Source organism: Lissotriton helveticus, chromosome 1_1, assembly GCF_964261635.1.
Source record: "Lissotriton helveticus chromosome 1_1, aLisHel1.1, whole genome shotgun sequence".
In the NCBI taxonomy this organism is placed as follows: domain Eukaryota; kingdom Metazoa; phylum Chordata; class Amphibia; order Caudata; family Salamandridae; genus Lissotriton; species Lissotriton helveticus.
The window spans coordinates 1,391,144,107-1,391,156,178 of record NC_136057.1 but is presented as its reverse complement, the minus strand read 5'-3'; the positions used below and the strand labels follow the sequence as shown (position 1 = coordinate 1,391,156,178).

The 12,072-nt window shown below is 48.4% G+C and overlaps 1 protein-coding gene across 3 annotated transcripts in view; it reads right to left on the bottom strand.

Annotated features, from left to right (window-relative positions):
* The window catches only part of MICALL1 (MICAL like 1), a 363,438-nt gene that overhangs the window by 155,573 nt on the left and 195,793 nt on the right, over positions 1-12,072 (bottom strand). For all 3 annotated transcript variants that reach the window (XM_078684158.1, XM_078684159.1, XM_078684160.1), the window contains one exon: positions 5,435-5,528. In XM_078684158.1, the coding sequence (XP_078540284.1) occupies positions 5,435-5,528 (94 nt within the window). The remainder of the gene's footprint in view (positions 1-5,434; positions 5,529-12,072) is intronic.

Below are 12,072 nucleotides of genomic sequence, written 5' to 3'. Positions count from 1 at the left end.
TGGTGTTAACTACAAGTTCACCACACCCTATCACCCACAGTGCAATGGGCTTGTTGAGAGATTCAACAGGACCCTCAAAGGGATGATTCATGGACTACCTGAAAAGCTCAGGCGTAGATGGGATGTCCTGATACCCTGCCTCTTGTTTGCTTACAGAGAGGTCCCACAGAAGGGGGTTGGCTACAGCCCTTTTGAACTTCTGTATGGGCATCCTGTAAGAGGACCCCTGTGTTTGGTGAAGGAAGGATGGGAGAGACCTCTCAAAAAGCCTGCAACCAACATAGTGGACTATGTACTTGGTCTCAGCTCCAGGATGGCTGAATACATGGAGAAGGCATCTAAAAACCTAGAGGCCAGCCAAGAACTCCAAAAAGCTTGGCATGACCAGAAGGCTGTCCTGACTGTGTACCAGCCTGGACAGAAGGTGTGGGTGCTGGAGCCAGTGGCCCCAGCAGCCCTCAAAGACAAATGGTCTGGGCCCCACACCATCATTGAGCAGAAGGGAGAGGTTACCTACCTGGTAGACCTTGGAACTCCCAGGAGCCCCCTCAGGGTGCTCCATGTGAACAGGCTCAAGGCATATGTCGACAGGAAGGACATGAGCTTGCTCATGGCCACAGATGAGGGACAGGAGGAAGAGAGTGACCCTCTCCCAGACCTGCTCACTCAGAATCCTGATGATGGATCAGTAGATGGTGTTGTCTTTTGTGGCAGCCTCTCTGAACATCAGCAACAGGATTGCAGGCAAGTTCTGCAATCCTTCAGACATATGTTCTCTCTGACACCCAGTCAAACTGATTGGTGTACCCATGAAGTGGACACTGGAGACAGTCTGCCTGTCAAGAGTAAAATCTACAGACAGCCTGATCACGTCAGAGACTGCATCAAAACAGAAGTGCAGAAAATGTTGGAGCTGGGAGTCATTGAGCCCTCAGATAGCCCTTGGGCTAGCCCAGTAGTTCTAGTGCCAAAGCCTCACACCCAGGGGGGTAAGAGAGAGATGAGGTTTTGCGTAGACTACAGAGGCCTCAATGCAGTCACTAAGACTGATGCCCACCCAATACCAAGGGCAGATGAACTTATAGATAGATTGGCTTCTGCCAACTACTTAAGCACATTTGACCTGACAGCTGGGTATTGGCAAATCAGGTTAGCTGAGGAAGCCAGGCCCAAGACAGCATTTTCTACCCCTGGTGGGCATTATTAGTTTGTGGTAATGCCCTTTGGGTTGAAAAATGCACCTGCCACCTTCCAAAGGCTGGTGAATCAAGTTCTCACTGGGATGGATGACTTCTGTGCAGCATATCTGGATGATATTGCTGTCTTTAGCTCCACCTGGGAGGATCACCTGGTCCACCTGATGAAAGTGTTGGAGGCCCTGCAAAAGGCAGGCCTCACTATCAAGGCCACTAAGTGCCAGATAGGGCAGACACAGGTTGTATACCTGGGCCACCTTGTAGGTGGAGGCCAGGTTAGGCATTGGAGAGTAAGATACAGGCCATCAAGGACTGGGCTCCTCCAATCACCCAGACTCAGGTTCGAGCTTTCTTGGGCCTGACTGGGTACTATAGGAAATTTGTCAGAAATTATGGGTCCATAGTGACCCCCCTTAATGACCTGACAAGTAAAAAGATGCCAAAGAAAGTTCAGTGGACAGCAAGCTGTCAGAAAGCATTCGATGACCTAAAGCAGGCCATGTGCACAGCACCTATCCTAAAGAGTCCAGACTTCTCCAAACCATTCATTGTCCAAACAGATGCTTCTGAGTTGGGTGTGGGAGCTGTTCTATCTCAGCTGAATTTTGATGGCAACGACCAGCCAATTGCTTTCATTAGCAGGAGGCTGACCCCCAGAGAGGAAAATTGGTCAGCTATTGAGAGGTAGGCCTTTGCTGTGGTTTGGGCCCTGAAGAAGCTGAGGTCCTACTTGTTTGGCACTCACTTCACAGTTCAGACCGACCACAAGCCCCTCTTATGGCTAAGTCAGATGAAGGGTGAAAACCCCAAACTACTTAGGTGGTCCATTTCCCTACAGGGGATGGATTTTACAGTGGAGCACAGACCTGGTACTGATCATGGCAATGCTGATGGGCTCTCCAGGTATTTCCACTTAGAGCAAGAAGACTCACCTGGTCAAGGTTAGTTTATTGTCCCAAAGTTTGGGGGGGGGGTCATGTAGGAGAGTAGGGTCTGCAATCCTATGATCACCCAGATTTTTGCTTTTTGCTTCACTGGTTTACGACTTTCCCTGGCTGTGGGCCTGCTAATCAGACCCACAGCCTAGCTGTTCTCTCTACTCCAAATTGTACCCAGGTACTGAATTGGCACTGGGCCCTCTCAAGTCCCTGTACTCAGGGCTGAGGTGCACCCAGAAGTCTCCCAGGGGCTGCAGCATGTATTATGCCACCCCTGGGCTGACTAACTAAACCAGACACAACTGGCTGCTTGACAGCTGGGGCAGAGTGGTGTACTCACCCTCTGCTGTAGATATAGTATTCCTATATCTAAACCTAAATGGACACACAGATCTCCTATCAGTCACTCCTATGGCAGGCCTTAACAATCCTGAAGGCAGAGTGCTTGGAATCGTGTGAGATGGTGCTCTGGCATGAGCTGAGCCTGTCTGCGGCTTTCGGGATCTATCCCTTAGCCGTTTCCATGATATCGCATACCATATACTCTTAAGTGCATTATAATCCTCGCGGTTATATGCCAACTCTGGTATCGCTTTATCAAAACATGTCGAGTAAGGTGTCATACGAATTGGAATACTAACCCCTCGCCAATTCTGGCGACGGGGTTAGCATTCCACCCTTCTAGAGGGACACGACATGTATGTAACCTGTAACCCCGGTTAAAGTCAGACAGAGCCTTAGCTCCACAAAATGGATGCTGCCACCGAGACACAAGTCTGCCCTCCTGCTGCTGGGAGTCCTCCCAGCCCAGGAGGCAAGGACAAAGGGTTTCCTGCCAGGGGCGGTGCCAGCACCGTCCCAGACAGGATTTTGTGTATTCTAGGTAGGCAGGGCTTTAGAGGAAGGTGACTGCAAGTGGCACCCCGGTGCTCACTGTGCATAGGCCGGCTTGAACCAGTTCCAGGGGCACTCCAGCCCCTGATCTGGGGAAAGCCCGCCAAAGGAGAGGGGTGTAACCACCCCCCTCCTAGTCCCACCCATAGGGCAGGACTTAGTCGCGTGCCAGCCCCTTTTTGCAGGATAAAGGTAGGACCTGGCCCCCTTCCAAATCAGATCATCTTTGAATCCTGAAACTACTTTCCACGAAAGGAAATCAAGACTTCTTCCCAAGATTCTCCCTTGTGACTAAGGAGTAGTCACCCTGCAGCAGCAGGCACCAACCAAGCATCGCGGTTTGTTGCCAGTCTCTCCTTCGGATCAAGACTGCTCCAGCACGACGAGAACCGGCTTCCCTGGCACCTCTGACCTCAACCTACATCATCAGCCCAGCTGTGATCCGTGGGTGTGACGAGACCTCGAGGGACCAGCCATCTTCAGAACTGCACGACGCTTGTCCAGCACGACCGCTGAGTGACCCTCGACTGAGTGCTTTGGGGTAAGAGAAGCCCCGACCCTGAGCAGCTCCAGCACCGAAGTTCAGCCCCCCTGCATCCACGAGATCTGCGTGGGGCCCTTCTGCTTTTTGCTGCTCACCGCGTTGTCCCGGTCGCTTGCCCGTTGGCTAGTGGCCCTCTCACGACGCTCCACGACGACAACTACTGCTGGTCTGGTTGCTCCAGACTGGCCCTTGCTCCCCTCCAACAGAGGAGCACCCCGGACCCTCCTGGTCCACTCCAGACGCCATTTTGAGTCCACCGCGTGGGCTTGCATTTGCCAAGACTTGTTGCCCCAATCCTGGGTCCAGCGACGTCGACAGTAGATACCACCGTGGAACAGCTCGCATCTCCATCCTGGTCGCCGACAACGCCTCCTGGTCCGAGAGACTGCAGAGCCCAGCAACGCCCACTCACCTGGTCGAGGTGACTTCGTCCGGTGCCATCCTGGTGCCCGCCTAATCACTGGCTAGTGATTCAGAACTTGGTCCCCTCTGCTTACAGGTCTTCATCTTCATCTTCATCGATCCAGGCTTGGATCACATCGAACATCTGCCACTGGTCGCCTTCCAGCAACTTCTTCTTTCAGGCTCCGTAGACTGCAACGAGGATTCCCGACGTCTTTTCAGACCTATGCAGCCGCAGCCCCTGGGCTAGGTAACCTAAGCATTTCGGTGCTCCAGCATAGCTTAACTATCTAAGTGTCCAGATCCTTTTTCGTTTCAGCTCTACCTAGTCGGATTCGTCCGATAACACTAACTTTGCATTTACTAGCCTCCATAGACTTTGTTCCGCATCCCGCGTGAGAGTGCACACTCTGCACCAGATCTCCCTAGGCCTCCTGCTAGTAATCTAAAGGTTCAGTAGTCTAGCCCTAGCGATCCCAAAGCCTCTGAGAATAGTTACTTACCTGCTAGTAATTCGCATTCCACTTTTGCAGTATATGGTTTTTCGTGCCCCTCGGGCATTTGTGTAAATTGTGCGACTAAGTATTTTCTTAAGAGTTTTATGTTGTGCTTAGCTCCCTGACTCATAAAGAGTTCAGGGTAGTACTGTTATAAATAAATATACTTTTATTTTCATAACAACTTGTGTGGTGTCCTTTCACTTGGTGTTCAAAGGGTAAATGTGGTGGTAAACAGCTGGCTTAACACGCCCTCTAGAGTTTAGCCTAAAGACTGCTCTTGTCCATGCTACTAGGATAGCTGGTCTATCAGGTTGACTTACAACCAATCATCAATAAGGGTCGTTTGGAATGATACATAGTGATCACTAGAATAGTGAGCACTGCATATCAGGCCAACTTTTCACACCCACTTTTTTATGCTTTCAGTTACTACTGTGTTTGCCTCATTGTGGGTACATTCCTTATGGCAGCAATTATGATAAGGAAGCAATTGGATCAAGTAGCCATGTAGAATATTTAGCTTTGACTCTGCTAGCCTGTTTCAGGCTAAATTACATTTCTTTTTATCTATTCTTTATGCATAACTCATCTGTGTTATATATATTGCTTTATGTTTGCTGTATTTTGTGAGAACATTGCAATGTTCTATCGTTAAGTGATGTAATGTATTTGTTTATGTGTACTTACTTGACTTTATGGAATATTTTCCAAACAAATCAAGTTTTGATGATGGAAGAGACTGCAGATAGTTGCCTTACAGCATCAGTATGTGTCAGATTACAATAAAAGGCCCTTGCTATAAACCTTGTTGGTTGAGGATTCAAGTGGAAATGGGCAGCACCCAAACATCAAAATCAATTTTTTCCTTGTGCACCGGAGCTGCATCTGTCCAATTGGCCCTATGAAACTCAGGTTTTGCTACAGCCATCTTTACTCATGGTGCGGAAGAAGCACACTTACACATAGACAAGCTCAGACTCCCGCCGCACCAGCATGTGCTTCTCATGGATCAGCCTGAACCAGTCCACCAGCAGCTCGTCATCATCCTCGGTCTCTGCAAAGCAGGGGGGAAATATGAGTGGAATGGTCAATTCTGGGTAGCAACCTATCACACGGAGAAAGAAGGTACAATGAAGGATAACTATCCTACCACAGATGGTGCAGAAAAAGTACCCAATAAAATGAGATGGCTAGTAGAGCATGGGAAATTATTCAATCACACCAAAAAGGATTGTTACAACCAACAGAAGTGATCTTGCCACTCCTGGAGTGGATATGTGTTTAGTATATGCTTTGAAAGGTACAAGAAAATACAAAGGGTTGGTACACGCACTGCAAACTACTTCACCATATCCAGAGAGCCCACAAAGGCCTGTGTAACTAACACACAACACAGAGAGCTGGCTAATCCGTGGAAAACCTCATACTGACACCAAGATGGGTGTCACTATTCTAGGTAACCACTAAAATAAGAGGGAAAATGCACTGGGGGTAAACTACCTTCCATAGTCAGAGGGGTGTCATGCCTCTCTAAAACTACCTACGGCTCAGAGAGCAATAGTGTTTAACTAGCACTGCTTTTCAGTGTGATGTGTGACCTACTGGCCCACTGCTGTGCCGCTGTTTATTGAAATGCATTCAGACAAGAGCCAGAATTCAAGAAAATTGCTGGCAGAACACCACAGGCATGCCTTAGCTTGGACAAAATTCCTATGGCCGAGTAGCACTCATCACACTATACAGCCTTTCACAAAAAGGAACCCACTTATTACCGCCTCGTTGTAAACGACTGATATTCAGTGCTGTGTTTCTCCCCTTATACGTTTGTGCTACACAAGTAGCACTATACACACAAATCATAAAAACAATTGAACTGTCACACAAGAAAGGTAGAACTCTTTTTAGCAGAAGTTAAACATTCTCCTTGCACACATAAAAAGGGTATATCCCAGTTTGAATCATGTGTGGCTGTAGACACACATGCTGTGCATACTCCTGCCATCTAGTTTTTGGCCTGGATGTGTGCAAGATGTTTTACTTCACAGAAGTCTTTAAAGTCACAAGGTAGAGTGACTCCTCCTCTTGGTGATAATGTGCATGGGCATCAACTTTTTATTTTAGATTGTTTTCTTTCCACAATCGAATTTGGACATGTGCTCCTGTGCTCTGGTTCAACACCGTTGTGGTGCTCTGTTTGGTTCACACAGAACCTTATCTCCATCGGAACTGTACTTCGATTGTGTTCCTCTTCTTTCCTGTGCGGGTCAACGTTCAAAGACTTTGATTGAGCTGAGATCGTATTGGCGGCCCCTTCTGCACCTCACCTGTCCCGCCCTTCTCTTATCTCTGTTCTGTCTCTCCACCATGCCTCAAGGGTGATGGAACTGATGCCCTTTCAGAGGTTGTCTAGCTGCTACACTAAATACCATCGGACCAACCTACATCTGATCTGTAATTTGTGGCTGTAACCGTAACCCACCAATGGCCAACTGGAATGCCTGCTGCTCCTTCCGCTCCAAGAAGACTCTTCGCAATCATCAGAACTGTAGACTCGAGATGTCACGGAGAAGCGTAGAAGGCACACCAGACCTTTTCAGTCCCAGCAACAGAGGGGGAACAACACCCATAGCCATTGCCTGCAGATGAAGAAGCTTTACCCCCAGAAGGCAGCTCCCACTTGCAGATGGAGGACCTTTCACCAGCTCAGCAGTCTGTGTGTACAGCACCGAAATCTTGAATCTTGCAAGACCAAGCACTTCGGTTCTGACCACCCTGGAACTGAGCTAACCCTTGGCATCAACTTTATACATCTCAGCACCAAGCAGCCTTTCGGCGCCACAACAAAAGATTATTTCTGAACCGAAGACCTCCGCGACAAACTCTAAGTCCAACGCTAGCGCACCAGTTGAGCCCATCCTCCGTAAGCTCCAGGAAGAACTTGATTCAAGGCAAACGCAACTGGTCATCCACCCTCACACTGGCCACATCCTTGCCGACTTTCAAGACCTCCTACTCCATCCTCTCAACAGCAGCTCCTTCCATGAAGCTTTGGATGCTCCTGTTCCTGCCAAGCTTCACATGAAGACAGGAAAGGCTGCTAGCCCCTTACCTCTTGGACCACCATCACCACCTATTCCCCCACCTTTGCCTTCGTCCTCGCCACCTCCTTCTACCAGGGACCCCCTTGGCATTACACCTCAAGGGTCTCCACATTCTGACACAGGTGGGCGTGGTGAGGAGTGGACACGTTTGATACTCCTCCACAAGGTGACTCAGGGATTGCTATGATATAGAGCCACTAGGGCACACAGACCTGTGCCCTGGCCGCTTCTCCCCTCCTGATGACTCTGCATCCTTCCAACAACTGATTAGTAGAGCTGCCTCCTTCCATAAGGTGGTACTGTACAGGGAGCCCTTAGAAGAGAACTTTCTTTTCGGAACCCTTTCCGCCACTCACCGCTCCACCCAGTATCTCCCAATGCTCAAGGGCATGCTTCGCCACGCCCCTGATATTTTTAAAGACCTGACAGAGCTAGGGTTATAACACCTAGGGTGAAAAAAAAGGTTCCCCACCCAACCCTATTTATATTCGTGCTAAGCTTCCTCCCAGACTAACTTGTCATCACCAGTGCCCGTAAACAAGCAAACTCCAGGCCAGCGGAGAAGCCTCACCACCAGATAGAGAGCAAATGCGTGAGGAAAAGGGTGGCAGTGTAATCAATCAACCACTGGCATATTGCAAATTCCATGGGGCTCCTTGCAAGATAGGACCATGCCCACTGGGACGAAATGGAGAAGCTTCTCTAATTACTCCCTCCGAAGCAAAGGAAATGTGGCCAGGAAATAGTATCAGAGGGTAAGTTTATTTCTAATGCTTCCATTTGATGTGCCCTGGCCTCAGTTCAAACCTCGACTAGGAGGGTGAATACTAGTATCCTCCGCAGACATGCATTAAAAAAAAAAATAGTAATAGCAGCATACATCTTGACCAGAAATTACAGTCATTGTTTATCATGTTCTTCACAGTACATTTCAATTATATGAGACTGACAGACATAGGTACATCATATGATACATCAGATTCTGCAGCATCTAAGTAACATTCTTGCAGTACTCTCTAGGGCACCCAGTTGCGCTCTTATCTATGTTCAATTAGTATTACTTCATACTTCTGCTTGAGTGTGCCTTCTAATTTGTGCAAACGTTCATATGCTACACGTTCCGTATTCAGTTTGCCTAATCCGCATTCGCAGTTTCCTCCCCCATTTCTTGGCTAACTAAGTAAGATTGATATGGCCCCCAGCCATTTTGGGGTCTGTTTTTGGGGGGAAGCAGCTCATTGTATGCATCGGTTTGTGTGTTACAATAAAGCATGTCTGTGTGCCAATCTTCAACTGTGGGCATCGGCCCTCTTGCCCCTTTCATAGCTACCCTTCTTTTGGCTAATAAAAGGCCTATGGCTATCAATGGTCTGACTGACTTCTCCACTCTCAGATCATGTCCCAGCAGTGCCATTTTGGGATCCGGTTCTAAGTCTGCGCTCACTATGGTCCCTAGTTCATGGAATATTTTGCCCCAGTACTCGTAAATCCCAGGGCAGTGCCAGGCTGTGTGCATAAACCCAGCATTATACTCGCTGTATCTCTGACATTTTTATTCCTCTTTCAGCCCGTACTGGCATTGTCTTTCAGGTGTGTAGTAGGTTCTATGTAAAAACTGAAAGCGTATGAGCCTATGCCTACCGTTCATGGAAATTGTTTTAGTCCTATTGCAGCAGTACTGCCACTCCTTGTCATTGATCGGACTGACCAAATATTGCTGCCAATCCAGTCGAACCTTAAGCATTCCTGGCCTGTGCACTGCCTGTGCGCTGGTGTAAAAGTTTGTTATTAGTTTGATGGGCGTATCTGTCCTTATCAAGGTCGTAAGTGTGTCCATGGGTTGTGGTTCCACCATGTCTTCCCCTAATAGCTCTTGCATTGTGTGTCTGGCGTGGTGGTAGTGGTATCTGGCAAACCCTGTTGTGTGTTGGGTCCTTTCCCTGATGCTGTCCCAGCATCTCATCTTCCCATTTATAAAGAAGTCGCCCATAGTGTTGATCCCCAGAGTGCTTAGTGCCTTCCTCGTCCCCCCCCCCCTTGGCCCATTGGGAACCCCAAACACCAGTGCAGCTGTATATCTGGGGAGTATAACAATCCACCTGTTTGTCTATTCAGTAATGCATGCCAAGCCTGTGTCGTGACAGCTACCCCATGTCGTCGTGTTGGATTGCAAAGTCTGTGGTAGAGTAACCGGGGAGGCTGCATCCCTCTCCAGATATAAGTGTGTCGTCGTTGGCGAATCATGGATCCAGTAGTGCACAAATGCACTTTGGGCTGCTCTATACTACATCTCTATGTCAGGAGAGTTAAGGCCACCCTGATTATAAGGTTAGGTGAGTCAATCCCAACGCACTCTAGGCTGTCGTCCCGCCCAGGCCAATCTGATCATAATCGAGTGCAATCGCTGGAACATTGTGTGAGATAATAGCATCAGTATGTTTTGAAACAAGAACAGGAATCTCTACATAATTATCATTTTCATTGATGCTACCTGCCCCACTACTGACAGCGGGAGCCTAATCCATCTGTCTACATCTTCATGAGCCTCTGAATGGCTACCTCATAGTTCTCGAGTAGTACCACCGAAGGGTCTGTATAAATCCAAATACTCAGATACCGTACTGAGTCGGTTGTCCATTTAAGGAGGTACTCTGACCTTGGCGAGTCCGTGATGGGGAGAGGGGGGAAATAATCAACTTGGGCATTAAGGCATAAAGCTGCCGCCTTCGCGGACGTGCAGCGGAGCGGCAGATACTGCCATACAGCTTTGTTGTGATTGTGTGTTAAACGGAATATGCTACTTACCAGTATGCATCTGTTCTTGGCATGTAGGGCTGCTGACATTTATATCTATGCATAGATCGCCGCCTAGTGTTTGGTCCGGATGATTGCACATTGTTGTCCTGGAAGAGTCTTCGAAGTATCACGAGATGGGTGGCTCCTCCCCTGGACTACAGTGCGCATGGGCATCCTCTCCATGCTCAGGTTGTTTTTCGCCATTGTGGCAGAGATGGAGTATGAGATAGTAAGTGATGACCATGCTTGAGAAGAATTCTGAGTGCTACAGCTGCGACAGGCACCGGGGAGGGGGGCGGGCGATATAAATGTCAGCAGCCCTACATGCCAAGAACAGATGCATACTGGTAAGTAGCATATTCCGTTCGAGGCATGTGGGCTGCTGAATTTATATCTATGCATAGAATAAATAGTACTACCCTCCCTAACGGCGGTTGCCCGTGCCAGCTGCAGCAGTCTGAAAAAGAGTTCTGAGAACAGCTTGACCTACAGCAGCTTGCTGTTTTGAGTGTACATCCACGCAGTAGTGTTTGGTGAATGTGTGTATGGTGGTCCATGTGGCTGCTCTACATATATCCTCTAGAGGAATGTTACCTAGGAAAGCCATGGATGCCCCTAACTTGCGTGTGGAATGCGCTCTTGGGGGAACTGTTAACGTGCGTTTAGCCTTTTGATAACAGATTTGGATGCACTTAACAATCCATCTGGCAATACCTGATTTGGAAATTGGGTTGCCCTTGTGCTGTGGAGAGAAGGCAACAAATAGTTGTTTAGTTTTCCTGAAATCTTTAGTCCTGTCTATGTAATACAGGAGAGCCCTTTTAACATCCAGTGTGTGTAGTGCCCTGTCTGCTACCGAATCAGATTTGGGAAGAAGACTGGTAGTTCAATAGTTAGGTTAATGTGGAACTGTGAGACTACCTTGGGGATAAATTTAGGGTTGGTACGCAGCACTACCCTATTAGCATGAATTTGAATGAAAGGCTCCTGAATAGTGAGGGCTTGCAGCTCACTAACCCGTCTCAGCGACGTGATCGCCACCAGAAAAGCCACTTTCCATGTGAGAAATTGTATCTCACAAGAGTGAAGAGGTTCAAATGGTGGACCCATGAGCCTGGTGAGGACTATGTTGAGGTTCCAGACAGGCGAAGGCGGGTGTCTTGGAGGAATGACTCTTTTGAGTCCCTCCATAAAAGCTTTAATGGCCGGCACTCTGAAAAGGGATAGGTGCTGTCTATTTTGGAGATAAGCTGCCATTGCAGCTAAATGTATCCTGATGGAACTATACGCTAAATTGCATCTGTATAGGTGCAGCAAATAACATATGATGTTTTGCATGGAAGCATCCAGTGGATTTATGTCATTATTGGAACAATAGATGACAAAACGCTTCCATTTTGCCGCATAGCATGCTCTGGTGGTAGGTCGTCTAGCCTCCTTGATGATGTCCATACAGTCAGGGGGCAGGTTGAAGTAGCCAAACTCTATGACTTCAGGAGCCATATTGCAAGGCTCAGCTGTTGCGGATCTGGGTGCTGAATGTCTCCATGGCTCTGCGTGAGGAGACTGGGCGTGAGCTTTAGGCGCTGGTGGGGCACCACTGAAAGTTCTAGGAACGTGGTGTACCATGCTTGCCTTGCCCACGTTGAAGCAACCAGGATGAGAGTCATGGAGTGCTGCCTCAGTTTGCGTGCCACCAGC